This window comes from Coturnix japonica, chromosome 6, assembly GCF_054131305.1.
Source record: "Coturnix japonica strain WE chromosome 6, WE-NBRP24, whole genome shotgun sequence".
NCBI classification, from domain to species: Eukaryota; Metazoa; Chordata; class Aves; order Galliformes; family Phasianidae; genus Coturnix; species Coturnix japonica.
This window is the reverse complement of record NC_140668.1, coordinates 38,447,163-38,464,602: the sequence shown is the minus strand read 5'-3', so window position 1 is coordinate 38,464,602 and position 17,440 is coordinate 38,447,163. Positions and strand designations below refer to the sequence as shown.

The window sequence follows — 17,440 nt, the reverse complement described above, 5'->3', positions numbered from 1 at the left end:
CGATTCAGCCCTTCTCAAAGCATTTCTTTCTTTGCAGCAGAGCAGTGCTGTGGTCTATAGGGACAACAGATGGGATACAAGTGTTTCTGTTGCAGCAAACAATGTCTTGAGTTGACACCAGAAGGGCTCTGGCTGTTCTTGTGTGGGAAGATCCAGAGTGCTGTAGGTTTTGTCTTGGTGGGGTGTTGCTGGGGAGCCAGCTTTCAGGTGGGCAGTGCTAGGCTCTACGAGGCTAGGATGTAACAAAGACTAAATAGAGCTGGTTTAATTGTCAGAATTGGTGCTGATGGTCATTCTTAGGCTGTGTGATGAGGAGATGCTGCCATGATGCTGCAATTGAGGCCTGGCTGTCAGCTGCTGCTGGATCAGATGGCTGGTAGTTTTCCATGTGATGGATCCAGAAGGACCTCGAAGAAGGAGGTGAGTGTTTGACAGGCACACATCAGTGCAGTGACTTGCTTAAAATGGGACCCAGGGGAAGGGCTGGGGCTGGAGGCTGGTGGAAAACTCGGAGCTGGGAAACTCCCACAATGTCTGTCATAAGAAGAGTTGTTCTCGTCTGACGTGTGCAAAGAACAGCTTGTGCTATTTCAGTGTATGAACAGAACACTCAGATAAAATCCAATTATTCCTTTGGCATCTATGGGATCGTTACGTTTGCCCATCTTATTGTAAAGGAGGGAATGTGTCAACATTTACATAGCAGAAAGAGACCTCGCTTTATTCTTACATCTGGAAACAGTCAAGCTGTTGTGTTGGGATTTTCCTTGCCAGTTTGTTTTGTTTGTTTTTCAGCTAAAAGGCGGATCTGAAAGCTAAGGACATCACCTGCTGGCTTTTCAGGAAGCTATTCAGGAATTCCTGTTCTTTTGGGCCACGCACGGTGTAACCCCACTGTAAGGAACACAGTGAAATGGGATTTTCTGGTACGGTTGCATGCAGAGATGGGAGGAAAGGAAAGGGATGGGAGACTGCCAGCTGGAATGTGATCCACTACAGAGGCTGCACAAAAAAGGCTGCAGGAGAAGGTGAGTGGTTTCGTGTCTGACTGCAGCTTAACTTGCAACACGTGGGATTACTTCTCCCATCAATGTGTTTGTTTTAGCATAACGGGGGCGTGGAAGCAAATGAGCTGTGGTTTAGCAGAGAGCAGCCGGGGTAACTGGGCTGACCCAGAGCTCAGTGCTGTTTGTAGGTGGAAGGACCCGTTCTTCACATCCCTGCTCATGGGACTGTGCTGCCAGCAAAAACAAAGGTTGGTTGTACTGAGTTCCATGGTTCTGTGCTCCTCGTCTTCCCAAAATCTCCTGCTCATACCTATGAGCCCAGCAGAGGCAGCTAGAGGGGCTCGAGGAACTGACTTTTGCTTCAAGATCACTAAAACAGCACCACAGCCCCAAAACCTTCAGCTGTGGATGTAAAACAGCAGGTATGGACAACTCAGGTAGATTTATGAGCTCTGCTGATAGATGTTTTCACGTGCCTTGGGTAGGTATGCATGGATCCAGGGCTCGTAATGCTCTGAATTACCTCGTTCTCTGGGCTGCTTCTCAAGAATATTTCTGGCCTTGAGCAAATGTGGAAAGCTCAGGACTAAGACAAATTGCTCAGCTCCTCATGATTTATAAAGGAATCGTTATTTTTAAGCACGTGGTGCAGGAGCTGATTAATATCAGGCTGTGGTTGTCTCTTGTGCTGAACCTCAGCTTGACCAAGGATTTGTCCTCAGAAACAGAGAGATGGAAAATCAGAGTTGTTTGCTGTGCTGGGTTGGCCACGTAAGGTGAAAACAGGAACAAGTGGGGCCTGCAGCCTGGAAAAGCTCCTCTGTGTGATGGGTAACGAGGCATTTTTGCTCTGTTTTATGCCTATCTAAATATCAGACTCTCTGCAGGAGACTGTTTGACCCGCTCCTATAGGATCCTTGTGTCAGACACTCAACAAACATTCATTAAGAAACTTCTCCAGAGTCCTTAAGAGCTGCAGCCAACGTTACAAAGCACAGCACAGCTGAGCGCCTAAGGCTGCAATCCCTATATATTGTTGTTGGGTTCATCTCAGGTAGGCAGCATCCAACCACAATATATCGTCGTTGGGGTTCATCTTGGGTAGGCAGCGACCGCTGAAGGGTGAAAAGGATGAATGAGGAGCAAAGAGGAAACACCAAAGAGCGATGAGGTGCCAGGAGGATGGAGAGCTATTGTGGTATCCATGGGAGAAGTTGTGTTGGTGTTACCTGCCCTCTGCCTGAAAGGGAGCTGTGGAGGAAGGAAAGCTGCGACAGGGAATGAGAAAAGACCATGTAAGGAAAAGAACTGAATTTAACTGGCACATGCTCTAATCCTTAGTTTATTTCTGGTTAAAAATATAGCAATCCAGTGCAGTGTAATAAGAAATCTGCTGAAAAGGTAGCAGAGAAACAGCTAAAACAGAAGCGAAGCGAAGCGGAGTCCGCTGCTCCCCACAGCATTGCATGTGGCACATAGAGCAGGGCCCCCGTGGGTCACATCCTGCCTCGGGGCACAGGGTGATGTCCTTGGCCATGGCCAACCCAAACCGTGTCAGTGGGGGCTGGAAGGAGATGGTGGTGGTGGTGGTGGTGGCGTGGGGGGGGGGTCCAGGTTTGGGGTCATCAGCCTTTACCAAGCCAGGACCACCGTCCTGCGATTGGGACCATAACAGCTCAGAACAGGGATACGGCATCTTTAATGAGTATGGGGATTATTGGTGGGGGGGAGAAAAATCAAGGCAGGCATATTACAAAGATGGTATAAACAAACAAATTGAAAGTGACATAGAAAAGGAAAGAAAAGAATACATCCTTAGAGGCTGCCATTGCCGATGATGTTCTCTTTTTTTCTTATTTTTTCCTTATTTTTTTTTCTTTTTTTTCTTTTTTTTTTTCACTTTTACAGGGACATGTTGGAAGCTGGAAGATACATCCTGCATTACAGAGTGCAAAAATACTACATGCTCAGAGCCCAAGCATGATGGTCTGAAACGGTCCACGGCAAGATGTAAGAGACGAACCCACCACCCTCTCCCCGCTCTCTGACCATGCTCCAAAGCTCCTCCCCGGATGCTTTGTATAAAAATCAAACCCCAAAACACCAAAAAAAAACCAAAACAAAGGAAAAAACAAATCATTTTTATCTTCGTTTGCTTAATTTTACTATTATTGTGGGGGTTTTTTTTAATGCTAGGTGGGTCCGAATTGAGCCCTCTCTTGCTGCTGATCTGCTCCCTTGGTTTGGTTGGGATGGGCTGCTCAGCTCCTGTGTTAAAGCTGTTAAAGCTCAGCCTGGGGCATCCCAGCATCCACACACCCTCACACCCATCCCTTCTATCTCCATTCGGGTTTATCACCCTTGTTAACAAAATCCATTTCATTATGGGGTTGAAGGGGGAAAGGAAACAAAGCTTTTCGTTTTGGTTGGGATTCCTTCTCATCCTTGATTCCTTCTCATCCTTCCCAATGTTGTTGTGTGGGGGGGGAGGGAGGGGGGTCAGAGTGTTGCTAGCATTTTGCCATGCCGCACAGCATCGTGTTATACAAGCAAAGAATTTTGGCTTAAAATCCAAAAAACATTACCCAGGAAGAAAAGAAAAAAAGGCAAACTGTGAGTGAGACTCGGTCGGTTCTTGTTGTTCTTCTGTGAAAAGACTTGGAAATCGTCATAGGACAGTTCGAGTTATGGGGGTTTTTTAACCCTTTTTCTTGCTTTTTTTTCCTTGTTTTTCTTGTTTTTCTTTTAACCCCACCCCCCCACCCCACCCATTCTCCCCATTCATACATGGAACTGTTGTAATTTTTGCAAACAAGACAGTCTCGAAGTTAGATGAAAAAGTTAATAAACAAAATGGCGACTCCGATATTTAGTAAGATCACCATGACTACCAAGATGGGAGCTGAGCCCTGCAAGAGAAAGAGAAGGAAACCAGTTAGAAGGAGCCCAAAGTGTTGCACATCCTCCCCCCAATCCAACCTCCTCCTGTTGGGAGCTCTGCTGTCTTATGGTGGTGCCAATGCTGTGTGGGTCCCAATGGCAGCACCCATCTACTGCGGTGTTATTTGCTTATAGGTCTACCTGGGTCATGTGCGTTGGAAATCTGGCTTTAGGAAAGGCTTGATAGCTGGTAACTGAAAGGAGAAATAGTAAAGCTAAATAGATAAGGAGGATTGAGTTGGGTCTTAGAGCTGTTGGAGGAGTCTCCAAGGGATGCTTTCTGATGATTGCTGTTGTTGTATAGACACCCTGCTAGTAGCAAAGGCTGACACGGTGCTCTGCATCCAGGTGATGCTTTGGACAGCTTTAATGATCTTTTCTGGGTTCCACAGCTAATTCTATTGAGGGGGTCGTATGGGAGCACCTGCCTGGGGTGATGAGCATTGTATGGGCTGCTTCTGAGTCCCTATTGCAGCTGCAAAGGGTGTTGTGTCTCATCTATTCTCACTGCTGCAGAGCTGTGCTGGCTCTAACAGCCTGCAATGGTGCAGATGGTTCCTCTGTGCCCATCTGGGTGGCATGGGGCAGGGTTGGATGGAAACCCTTGCACCGGTGCTGCTGGAAGCAACGCTCTGTGCCGCACACAGCAGGTTCCTCCTCTGTGCAATCTGATTCAGTTCACATTGGGAGTGGGTGGGAGCGAGGATGCTGGAGCTTGCTGGAAAGGCATAGCTGTAACTTAGCAACAGGGTCAGGGGGAGCTGAGAAGAGAGAATGGCTGTTGGCAGCCAGGTACCCAGCCTGCCATGAGCCTGCACTGCTCTGGATGTGATCTACTTCTAAGGACATCCAGCTCAAAGCCTGCAGTCCCACACCTGCACCTTCTACCTCCTTATAACAGGGCTGGTACCCACTGGCCCCACAGTGCATCCCATAGCAGAGGCTGGAGCCTTGCCTGCAGCAGCTGCCCACATAAGCAGCTTTGGGACACTAAAGCTTCTGTTTTAGCTCCAATTACAAATCCTGCTGCGCTTCTCAGTGCTTACATCTGGCTTATTTCTAGCTCGGGAGGTCTTTTTGCCTTTGCCTCAGTTCAGAGCAAGCACCTGCCCTTCTCCCTTTGGATGGCAGGGATGTCCTGAGAGGTGTCTCATTCTCATCATGGAACGATGGGTGAATTCCATCAGCACTGCAGCTCTGGGGTGCTGCCTTATAATAAGATCCCTGGGCTCCTTAATGGGAGGAGGAAAACACCTGCCAAGGATGGGTGGGCTGTGCAGATACCAGCAGGTGATGGGGCTCCTGCAAATGCAGGTATCAGCTCTGGGAGCTCCAGGCTTTGAAGGAGCCAAAACACAGATCCCAACCCCTCCTTATGGCACAGCAGCAGCTTGCAGCTCTCAGAGCCTCTTATCAAGGCAGCGATGCTCTCTATGAACACTTCCATCTCTTTGGGGCATCTCTTGGCACTTCCCACCATGGCACCAACCCCTCCTGCCTCATTGCTTTGGTTGTTTTGGTTTTATTCTCCTATAACTGTCGTGTAGCAACTTGAGTCTTAGTGGGAACACAGGGGACAGCTGGTTTACAAACTAATTACGCCACAACCATATTTAAGTATTAACAATCCATTATTATCAGTTATTGCAGGGGCACGAGCTCCATCTCTGCCATGGAAACCATCATGCAGGTTACCTAGGAATCCCTTTGGGATCTATTAAGTGTAATTACTAAGGACTTGGATCAGCAAAAAAAAGCACACGGGTGTTGTTTTCCAGCCTCAGCACTAAGGAGAAACGCTGAAAGCTTAAAGGCTGGGTGACATCTGTGCTGAGCTGGCACCTAATTGCCAGGGATGGGGTGTTGTGTGACACAGCTCAGGGGTGCTCAGAGAAGGGGGGATGGCTTCGGTGATGGGGGTGATGGATTTTGATGTTCTTTTGGTCAGGAGGTGGCGTTTGGTCTCAGCTTTCTCAGGGCTGGAAGGGGTGTGGAGCAGCACTGAGCAGGATGGCAAAGGGCCCTGAGACAGAATGGATGGCAAAGGGACACTGCCAGGTTCAGCATCACGTTGCTGCCTGAATTTGTGTCGTGTTGCTTTAAGTAAAGCCGGCGTATGGAAGAGATCGGAGGAACAGCTTTAAGAAGCAAGAAGCCCAAACTTGGTGCAGGCAGCAGCGGGCACTGCAGTCCATCCCTATGCCAGCAGCTGCCCCCCAGGGGTGACAGCCACCATGTGCTCCTCCTTATTCCCCTTGCAGTTACAGCTTGTTGCTGTGTGCAGGTGTGAGTGCTGGGCTGGGCTGCAAATCTGCGGGGAGTTTGTTTAGATGAGATGAGGGAAGCAAGAAAATCCCAAAGGCGTTAAGAGAGATGGGGATTGGGGTCCTGGTAGGAAAGAAAGGAAGAGGGAGGGAAGAAGGACACATAGCTCAGCCCTAGGGATGCCAACCAGAAAAGCATCCCCGGCTGGTACCCGCAGCACCCAGAGATGCAGGCAGAGCTTTGCCATCTGCTGCTTTAACCATAATGCGGGGCTGGGGGCTGGTGGGGGGGGGGGTCCGTGAGATCTGCCTTCCCCACAACGCCGCGGTGCGGCTCCGGTAAAGCCGGCTGCACATTGGCTGCCTCCTCCCTGCTCTCCCCAGCGACAGGGAAACCTGCTCGGAATACATGGGTGGGAAATGCGCAGGCAGCGGGCGGGGGGATGCTGCAGCTCCTGCGTCCTCCTACCTGGAGCCGGAGGGGAGCGGGTTGGGGGTGGTCTGTGCCATCCGTAACCCTGCAGACGGTTCGCAGACCTCATGCCCGAACCCCCCCCATCCCCGGGGGCTGCTCGCCCTTTGTGATAAGAAGCAAAGCCATCAGCACGGGCTGCGACCGCGGAGATCGGATCTGACAGTGGATGGGGGTTTTATTTTTGGCTGCTGCCCCACTATCAGGCTTTCTCAATGGGATGAGATGGGGGGGATTTTGAGGAGCCAAGCACACAGCCTGCTTACATCCCGCTGCCTTCTGGCCCTGAATGGGGACAGGCAGGTTGGGGCTCCTTCCCACAGCCGTGCTGGGGACCTACAACCCTGAAGCCTTCCTGTTCCTTTTTGGGGGCTGCAGATGTTCGGCACCTGCAGAAAAGGGTTATGTGCTTTTTTCTCCCCTCAGTCCTAAAAATACAGCATGTTTCACGCCAATGGATAAAAGGAGCTGCTGGCATCTTAGAAACCTCCCCCCGCCCCATCAGCAGCTCAGCAATTCCCTTCCTCCTTCCCTGTTTTAGGCCAGCTCAAAGGCTCCAGGAACACACTCAGACACAGGCTTGAGCTCTGTGCCTCGTGGCTCTCGGGGCCAGAAAGGACAGTGATGTCTATGGAAGTCCCTTAACCTGACAACATGGGTCCCCACATATTGCTTTGTGCTTTCGTCCAGGTGATGACTGATATGGGCTCATGCTTTGAGCACACACACAAGTAGCTCCAAGCGTAATTTCTTTGCTATGACCCCCTGATAGCAAAGCATGGAACAGCCTTAGAGGAGAAGGGAAACCAAGGGAAGCCCAGCTCTAAAGAGCTGAGGGGAAGGGGCAGGTGAGGCCACAGCAGTGCTGGTAGGATGGGATGTGGGGGTGGCACATGGCTGCCCCTGCTCACCACCCCACACTGCTGCCCGGCTGCTGCAGCCGCCCCTGCTAACACACTGCTGTTCCCGCTAGAACAAATTGTTGCTGGCATTGTGGGTTATTTAAATCTGCATATTATCCCTTCCTCTGTATTACATTAGCTTCCTCCCAAACCTCCGCCATCTGTTCCACCCTCAGTTTATGAATGTGAGAAAACTGAACATGCTGCTTCACCAGCTACAGCACTTCAAAGGACAATGTGCAGCCTAATGGATGCTCTGGGCACCGCCCGGCCTGCACCCCAAATTGCCATCGCTGTGATGCTGCCTTAGGATCTGTGCATCCCAATCTGCAGCTCAGCACTGCGTGCTCATACTGGGAGCGCTGGCTTTGCCAGCCTGGCAGAGCTGCATCCTGCAGTCCACCAGCAGACACGCTGCCTTCAGCTCCTCTGAAATGCTGTGTGGGTGCTTTGGAGCCTGCGCTGAAGCTTGCAGGATGAATAGAAAGGCGGAAAGCTACAGGGCTGTGTGTGGGGGTGATTTATCGTGGCAGGCCTGCAGTATCCTGGCTGCTCACAGGCTGAGGTGCCACTGTTTCCTTCTCCCACCCATCTGATCCCATCCTCTGGATGCACAGGATCCATCCAGCCCTGCCCAACTCAATGAGGGGATGTTTGGAGTGGTGTTGACTTCCCCACTGCCTCCATCAGACCACCAGCACCTCACCCAGCACTGCAGAACATGGCAGCTGCTCTTGGTGTGAGTCCTGCAATCACCAAACACAAAGACTTGGAAGGACCTGAGAAATCCAGAGCTCAGCTTCATCCAAGCTGTACCAGAGCTGCAGATGCTCAAGCTGCTCTCGCACCATCTCCTCCCTCCCAGCCACCAGGGAATCAGTCCCAGCCCTCAACTCACCAGCGGTTGCTAATGGCTCACCCCTGCCTCTTCTGCTCGAATTTAAGCCCATTAATTCTGTTCAAGAACAGATTATTGCTTTCTACATTGCAGCAGCTGTTGTACAGTTGAAGATTGCTTTGTCTTCTCTTCTCCAGCCTGAACAACTCCAGCTCTTCCCAGCAGCCATCTCCAATGAGCCCCTGTCATCCCAAATGAGGAACCTACAGATGTCCCTTGGGCTGTTAACCAGGTCCCACAAGCCGTGCTCCTGCTAGAAGCATGCTCATGATCTCCCTGACTTGTAGAGCTCCTGGCCAGCCCATCACCCTCACTGTAGTTGCCCATTGCTTTCCCAGCCTGAATTGCATCCACCTGCCCACATGGACTGAGCCCAACCCATTTGTGACAAGCCCTTCTCCACCTGGTTCAGGTCCCTGGTACAACACGGTGACAAAGCCACTGCTTTGGCATCACACAGCATTGGAGAGGTGCTGCAGGTCAATGCCCAACCACCATGACTTGGGCAGGAATGCCACGTCACACTTTTGGGACATATCATGCTCCTGGATCATACCATGCTCTCGGGTCATGTCACGCTCTTGGGTCATGTTGCAATCTAGAGTTATACATCACCCTTGGGTCACATCATGCTCTTGGGTCACGTCACACCACTGGGTCAATGTCACATCCTTGGGTCATGTCACACCCTGGGCCAGCAGGAAGTTCTGTTGCTAAAACCCAACACGGAATCATCACCAAAGCCCTGCTTTCCCCTGCACCTTTCCCCCAGGTGAATGCTCTATGCCCACCAGCTCACATGTTCTTATTGCTGACCCCCAGGGATACGTTATGAAGCTCAGGCTTCCCTGCTTGCATCCTCCAGTGATAAAACCACTGTTCTCACCAAGAGAACCTGCAGAGGAAACCCCGCATCCCCTTCCAGCAGGTGCTCTAATGCAGCAAGAGAGAACGGAGGGGAGATTCCAGACACAACCCCATAGCAATGCAGGACTCATTGCAGTCCCACAACAGCTCCAAACCAGCTTTTTCAGCCAGGTCTGAATACACAATGTTGCCTACTTACCGTACTGGATTTGAGCGCATCCCCACTGTCCTCTTCAGATTCTAGTGCAACGGGTAAGGATTTCTGTGGCGGGGAGAAGGTTAAGTCCCACCTTAGTAGCCGGGGCTCAGCTTTGTCCCCAAATCTCAGGTTTTCCAGTTTCTGAACCGTAGGCTCGGCAGAGGAAGCTGGCCTGAAATTCTCTTTGTTCTGGGACTTAGACCTCAGTCTCTGAACCCCGAAGCCCCGCTCTTCCCCGCGATGGTCATCAGCCATGCTCCTGCAGGCTCCCCCTTTGCTGTAGTGTCTTTTTTGGGTGTGAATCTCTTGCATATAAGAATCCATCCTCATGAGGGGCTTCATCTCCATCTCGTAATTGCTCATCTTCTCCTCATCTAGCTCAAGCAGCTTAGAGCTCCCTGAGCTGTGGTTGTGGGACCTGTGGTGGGAAGTCCAAGAAACCGTGGCTGGGGAATCTGTCCACCTCTCTCTTTGCTTGTGGTTGGAGGCCGAGTGTTTGTGCCCTCCGCTCCTCCCTCGATAGTCTTCAGGGACGTTGGCCGACCCGCTGCGCATCGTCCCGCTTCGCACGCCGCGCGTCCCACCCGCCTTCTCTTCGCTCCAACTATTGGGTCGCAGGTAATCCCCGCCGCGCCCCTCCAGCAACATCTGGATCTCCCCACCCCTCTCTTCATCCACTGAGACCTGCCTGGAGAAGTGAGCACTTTTGTTCCTGCAGGAAGAGCCCAGCGGTGGCGTGGAGGAGGGGCTGGCGGGGAAGCTCTGCAGAGGGCTGTCCTCGGGGGTCAGGTCGGATGGCGTCGTCCCTTTCCGATACAGCTCAGGGCTCTCCTGCTGCAGCGGCGTGCCGGTGGAGAGGACCTCAATGTCGTCACTCGAGTTCTGGCGTTTGGGTCTCTGGCATTCGAGCCCTTTTCAGGGAGTGGTTGAAGGGGAAAAGAGAGAGGGAGGAAAGGAGACAGGATTATTTCTGTTCATTTTTTAATGATGAAGAGGAAGGATGAGCGTTGGGTGGCCGGGAAGCTACAGGGCCATGTCTGGACTGCAGCAGAGAGGTGCCATGCACAACTCGTGCCACCAGACTGAGAGCAAAGGCATCACCCTTTGAGCCCAAGGAAAACCAGGTGGCTTCTCCGTGGGGATGGGCACCTCAGGAGCAGCTGAATGTCTTCAGCAGGTGGTCAGTGAGAAGCACGGCGCTTCTCCGGACAACTGAAAACTCTGAGTTGTATTAATCCTTCATGAGACACTAAATTATTTCGGAGAGGTGCAAGCCACCAGTGGTTAAGTCTCGTTTTACCCTCTCAAGGCATAGCTGTACTCAGCTAAAGCCATGCTAAATTACATGAATAATTTGATAAATATATTAACTGCCTAATGCCCCTGAAATGCGTCTAATTGCAATTGCTATGGCTAGACAAGAAATGAGCTCAATTTCTTACCATGGTTTAAAAATAAATGCTCAGAAGCGCCTGCTCTAATCTCTGTGCTTTCTCTGAGCCATTTGCTCTTGTACAACTTCTCGGGGAGCCGTCCCTGTGCCCCCCATGATGTGATTCGGATACATATGGGAGATGCTGATGGATGCCCCCACTGGAGGACTTGCAGGGGAGGCCAGCAGGAGCAGCTCTGCTTGGAATGTTCCTGCTGAAGTCTTTTCTCAATGGGAAATTGGGCTCCTAATATGTTTTCTTTTCTGTGTTGTTTTGCCACAGGAAATTCAGTCTGTGTTTTGGAACGGTGCACAAACAAACTCGGTCTTAGTTGATTCTATGTGAATCTGTGGGAAAATGGGTTTCCCAGGGTTTATCTGGGGTCCCCAGGCAATCCTTGTACCGCTGGGATATGGAATGAAGGAGGAAGGTAGAGCTCACCACTGTGTTTTTGTGCAGAATAACTCCCTGAATGCTTTCTGGGGAAAGCATTTCAGCTCCAACCATCCCAATGGCAGCCTCAGCCTGCTCACAACCCTGCTCCATCCTCTTCACATCAGCCCAAACTCTCATAGCCACCCTAAGCCTTGTGATAGATATGAGGAAGCCCTACTACAGTCCAGCATCCTCACCCTAGGGTCATAGAATCATTAAGGTTGGAAAAGGCCACAGTGACCATCAGGCCCAACCACTGACCCACCCCCACCACGCACACTAAGCAAGTCCCTGCATCCTCAACCCACCTCAAATCCCCCCCACCCAGACCTGCAACAGGCTGAACTATTTCTGCTTCTCCTTCCCTACGTGTGTTAGCCCCCTGCACTGTGCAGCCCTGGCTGGGGCTCCAGGTTGGGCAGCAATGCAGGGCTGCAGGCTGCTCTTTGCAGAGGAACACAACAGATGCACGGTGCCATCCTGCCGGCTTTCGGCACCCAAGGATGTTCAACAATTATTCTGCTCTAAAATTAGCTGGCAAGCACGTGATGTTCCTGGAAGAACCGTTGTGAGAGCGCTACCGAGGATGCGGAGCACCAGATCTGGATTTCCAGTAGGAAGATTAAGGCAGCAATGCCCAGCCATGGCATCTTCAACGAGACCACGTGCCCCAGGGTTCCCCACAGCTTGGGTGGTGTGTTTGTTTTTTAATGTGCTCTAAGTGGAAGCTCCTTCCCCCCCCCTTCTCTCACATATAAGCCACCAAGGGGTGAGCACCAGAAGCACGAGCCCCACCACCAGCTGTGCACCGCATCCCCATCCAGCAGCTAGTAAAAAATGTATTACCTAAAAACATCTTTCCGAGAGGTGTTTTAAAACAGCCAAGAGGAAATGGAGATGAGGAACAATCCCCCAGGGGACCACACAGCCCTGAGAAAAAGCTCAGATCTCCAACAGACAAATTGGAGGTCTGCAGGTGGGGGAGAGCTGAGGGGTGTTGGAGCAGGGCTGTGCTTTCTACCAGCAGAAATGGGGCTGTGTGGGGCTCTGCAGCATCCCCGCTGCATGGGATGGTGGAGCTGAGAGATCCCCTCTGCCTGGCGAGCAGCATCCAAATGTGAGTCACCAGCACCAGCCCTCGAGCAATTAAGGGGAATGAGTAATCTCCAGTTAAAGAGCTGGAGAGGGGAGAAAATAATGACAGACGCCTCCTAATGAGGGCTTGGTGCAGGAAAAGTTTTGAATAAAGCCATTCACATACATTAATTACTATGTTAATTATTGCTGCAGGGACTTGGATAGCTCCCTCCCACCCCTCTACACGCAGCCTTGGTGGGGCGAATCCCCTTGTGGGCTGAGCATCTTTGGCTTCCTCCACCCAGAGCCCTTCCTGAGAGCAAACTGCTCAGCTGGGCACCGCCTGCTCCTCCACACCTGGAGCAAACCTCAGACCTTGATGGGCAAAACTTGGTAGAAAACCACCTAAAAATGCTGGAAATGCCAGAGCATGGGTCTGTGCGATGTAAAAGCATGCAAAGCCATTGGGCAGACCCTGAGCGCATGTTCCTTGATGCCTTTGCAGTGAAGGACAACGTAACACACACAAAGCCCAAATATTCCAAAGAAACAGCAAACCAGGCTCTTGAAGCCATAGGTGTAAAACAGTGAGTGCCTTTGGGACCACCTGAATTTGCGTGTTGCTTTTGGAGACATTGTTTTTTGTTTTCTGGGCAACCATTGGGGACTGTGAGCTAAAAAATGGAATTGTTTCAATGCAAGAAGCCAAAGTCTGTACATTGATAAGGCCACACAGGGTGGAGTTTTGTGTTGCATATGGGAAGACAAGGCTCCACAAGCTGGTGCTATGGGCACCCAATGGGGCCGGGCAGCTGCAGGCACACACCAACCCTCTATACAGGGCTCATTTTGCTGGTTCTATTTGTGAGCCCTGATATGGGAGACATGCAACGTGGAGCCGTCCAGTGGGGCTTCACGCACTGACCGTTTTCCCTGTGCTGGAAGGAAGGAGAAAACTCTTTGGCAGTGATCCTGGCGATGCGCGCTTCCTCCTGGGCTTTCTGTGCCGCTGTCATGGCTGCCTCCGCCTTGGCCCGGGAATGGGAGGTCCTGCAAGGCAAGCAGAAAGACAAGGATGTGAGCAGAGGGCCACAGCACTGCTTGGGGCTTCCCTTGGTCCCCTAAAAGCCCAACCCAAAGGGTTTGGGCAGAGCTGTGCCCAGTGGCATTAAGGCATTGCTACTGTGTGATCTCAGCTCCAAGCAGTTGTATGAGCGGTGATCTTCAGTGGGGACACAGAGCTGCAAGAAGGGCTGTGTTAAAGGCACGGCAAAAGCTTTGATCTGCAAAGCATCCCCACTCCTGTGCATAGCTTGCCTAAATCTCTGTCCTGCATCTCCAGGCTGAGCCCTAAAGCAAACCTTACAGACTAAAGGCAAGGAAAGCAGCCAGAGCACGGTAGGGAGAAACCCAAAGAGCACCCAGCAAACCCTAAGTCTCCTGGGACACAATGGAGATCCTGGGGCTGCCCTGCACTCAGCCAACCCCGCATCAGATGGTTCAGCATCCACACCCTATTGCACAGAGTGCATCCTCCGGAGGTGTCCCTTCCCCTTAGCGAAGCTCTCGAGGCACTTTAAAAATCCTCCTGTTCCTCCCCGCCCCGGTGCAGGCAGTGATATAAATAGCTCCTCTGATTTCTTTTCCCTCCAAATGCAGGCCCTCCATCTCCTTTAATCACTTTTTTTTCCACTTTTTTTTTTTTCTTCCCCTGCTGCTCTCTGAATTCCCTCTAATTTTTCGACATCTGCTCGGAGAGGAGTGCCATTTCTGACAGGCTCCTATAAATGGAAAACAGGGCCAGCAACGTGCCTCGCTCCGTGCCACGCGGTGCGAGTGGGAGCGCAGCTGTGCCCCGTCACCTCTCTAGGCCCAGGCAGGATGTGAGCATCCCCTGCTCCCTTTGTCCTTTGTTTTTAAGTGCCGGAGCGTCGCCTTTGCACTAATCAGTGCTTTTTTTATAACACAAACTGATTGCTCTACAATAATTATAGTATCATAGAATGGCTTGGCTCTGGTTCCAACCTGCCTACTATGGGCAGAGCTGCTGCCCATCAGATCGTTTGCTCAGTGCCTCATCCAGCCCAGCCATGGGCACCTCCAGGGGTGGGGTGTCTGCAAACAGTGCCAGCTGAGGCTTGAAATAAGGATGCTGCCTGCCTGAGTCTGTCCTATAGGGACACCTCAGCAATCCATCCATCAGCTCCCGGTGCTTCTCCATCCTCCTCTGCCTCCTCCACCTCCTTGACCCAGGAGCAGCCTGGAGAAGGGTCTGTCCCTACTGTGCTGCAGTGCTCTCAGACAGCACGCTGCCGGTCCCCGCGGGCCTGGTACAAAGGATTAATAACGGCTGGTGGTGTCTGGACCGCACTCAGCAGGCAGGATTACACGCTGCCGCCAGATCTGCTCCCTGGAGAGGCAGCTGGAGGCAGATAGCTGGAGCTATCTGTCACTTCTTCCAGCACTGTGCCAGCAAAGGAGGCTGGGAGCAGCTTGTGCCGCTCATAAGCAGTCCTGGGGACAGACGAAGCTGTCTGCAGAATGGAAGGGCAATGTGGAGGAGCCTGCAGGGAGCATCTGTGCCACGCTCCTCTCTCATGGACTCATTGGCTCCCATTTCTTCACTGAAGTGGTTCAAAATGTCCATCCCTTTGGCGTGGATGACGTTTCATCCCTTTGGCGTGGATGACTTTTCATCCCTTTGGCTTGTTGGTTTTCCTTCCCTTTGGGGTTGTTGACTTGCTGTCCCTTTGGGTTGATGGCTTTCCATCCCCCTGGGATGGGTGTCTTTCCAACCCATTAATGCTTCTGGCTTTTCACCTACTCGAGTTGCTGGCTTTCCATCCCCTTGGAGCAATGGCTTTCCATCCCTTTGGGTTCATGGCTTTCCATCCCAGGAAAACTCACACCAGCAGCTTCTGGACCAGTTTATCCCCAACAGATCAGCCCAGCAACAGCAGCTGCTTGTGGGGTTTGACCCAGGCAGAGTTAAAATCAATCACACTAATTAAGTCATCTCCAATCTAAAATATTTGCAATGCCCACAAAGCAGACGGAGCGCTGACTGCTGCACAGAGTCGCAGGCAGGCTTAATTGTTTGTAATGCTCTCTAAGATGCTTGCAGGAGAGACGCCGTTGGAGTGAAAAGCAGAATTATGATGATCTATACGTTGCATAATAAAATACATAAGTATTCCCAAATAAATGCAAGTAATCCAGTTAGTGCTCGCATGACTTTGTCACATACTAAATTTAACAGCTGTCTCCTTTATACATGCCTGCTGCTCGTGGCGTGCACTAAATCTTAATTCTCCAGCTAATTGACTTTCTCCCCATGTAAAGCGGTTCCTTCTCCACAGGCACTGATCTGCTCACCTTTCTCAGTCACCAGGTGGGGATTTCGGTGGGATGCTGCTCAATTCTGAAATAGGACAGTGGGTCAGAGGGGCTGAATCCTAGAAACCGCAGTCAAAATCAGGTTGAATCTCAATCTTTGTTGGTTGAATTTGTCCCTTTGTTGCCCTACCCTGCAATGAGCAAATGGGGACCTGATACCCCTTGCTGTCTAGAAGTTATGCCTCTGCTGGAAGATGCTCCATTGGGTTTCCTCTGCCACTGATGGATGAGTGTGGGAGATGGAGCAGCACCTCTCAAGGCAATGGAAATGGGCAGAGAGCTCAATATCAATGCACACAAATACAAAGGGGCTTTGGAGGATGGCTACAGCTTCTGAATCTCATCTCAGCCCACTGAGCATCCAAACAGGATGATGTCAGAGGTGTTTCAACATGGATGGGGCTGGGAAGAGCCAAAGGGGGATTCTGGGGTGGTTTGGAGCTCCTGAGATCCATGGGTCCGTTCTGATCCATGAGTGGCTTTGGGTTATTGCATTTATTGGGTTTTGCCAAGCTGACTCACTGCTCTCCGAGACCGGGCATGTGGTCAAACTGGCAGGAGGCAGGGGGAACATCAACCAAACATTGCTGCAAATCTTTGCGGATCTCTTGTGATTTGGCCAGAACTGACAGGGGAGGGGGGATAATACCTGCGGGTGCCTCGTAATGCCAAGTTTATCGGCTCCGGCTAATCTATAAGAAGCTGGAATAAAGTGATCTGAAAGGAAGAACGTGGCTTTTCAGGAATGCCAGCAGTGACTCCAGCTTGGCCCTGTGTGCACTAAGAGCTGAGAGGGCTTTTGCTGCAAAACCAATGCTCAAGGCTGGGTTAGCCATAAAGGAGCAAGCTTTCATTGGGAAGAAATGAAGGAAAGACAAGGCCAGACAAGGCTTGAGTGGTGTTTATGCTAACGGAGAGCTCTGGCAGGAGAACAAATTTAGTCTGCTCAGGAGTGGTAAAGGTGATGCTTGGGTTCATCAAAGCGTGGGCTGATGAGAGAGCCATCCTCCGTGCTCCTTTTTCCCTGGTGTTCCTGTAAGGAAAGCAGACTCTCTTCTGAGCAAAAAAAAATAAGTAAAATAAGTGAGTAAACCCTGTCTGGGGCTAAAGGCAGTTGTGTGGAAACTGGGAAATCTGCATTGTTTGTGGCTGAAATGTGACGCAGAATCAGACAGGCAATATTTCTGGGCAAGGAAGGCTCTTTCCCTAAATCCATATGGCAGCTCTTGCTGGGGAATTCCATTTCCTCTGCTAACAAAGCCGTCCCTTGCTCAGTGGGATCCAGTAGTGCCAGGGAATCACAAAACTGCTGCTGTGCTGCTTCTGTGTCTTGGGGTGGAGACGGCCAGCAATTCCCCCACGGCAGAAAGCTTGGCTCCCATTGACATCTCCATCACAGCCCCTTGAGCTGCTCGATCCTACAGCAAAGCTTTGTTGCAATATCTGATGGCGTTCAGCTAACGACAAGAACTGTTCCTAAGGCCCCTTCGCATGCAGTGTTTTGGGGTCCTGTTGAGGAGCACAGCTTGCCCATAGGCACATACACACAC

General features: G+C 51.3%; 1 protein-coding gene and 1 long non-coding RNA gene across 3 annotated transcripts in view; one reads left to right on the top strand and one right to left on the bottom strand.

The window, feature by feature from the left end:
• The first annotated feature begins 189 nt into the window (after positions 1–189).
• LOC146760589 (uncharacterized) lies at positions 190–3,191 on the top strand. Of its 2 annotated transcripts, XR_014947834.1 has the most exons (3): positions 190–420; positions 796–1,028; positions 2,916–3,191. It is a non-coding gene; the product is annotated as an uncharacterized LOC146760589 (long non-coding RNA). The 2 variants fall into 2 exon arrangements; XR_014947835.1 differs by lacking the exons at positions 190–420; positions 796–1,028 and adding an exon at positions 2,163–2,302 and having other exon boundaries at positions 2,916–3,029.
• Positions 2,836–17,440, bottom strand: part of JPH3 (junctophilin 3) — a 37,841-nt gene continuing 23,236 nt past the window's right edge. The window contains exons 3-5 of the mRNA XM_015874203.3: positions 13,420–13,544; positions 9,550–10,460; positions 2,836–3,916 (exon numbers count right to left, since the gene is read on the bottom strand). Of these exons, the coding sequence (XP_015729689.2) occupies positions 3,836–3,916; positions 9,550–10,460; positions 13,420–13,544 (1,117 nt within the window). The 3' untranslated portion in view covers positions 2,836–3,835. The remainder of the gene's footprint in view (positions 3,917–9,549; positions 10,461–13,419; positions 13,545–17,440) is intronic.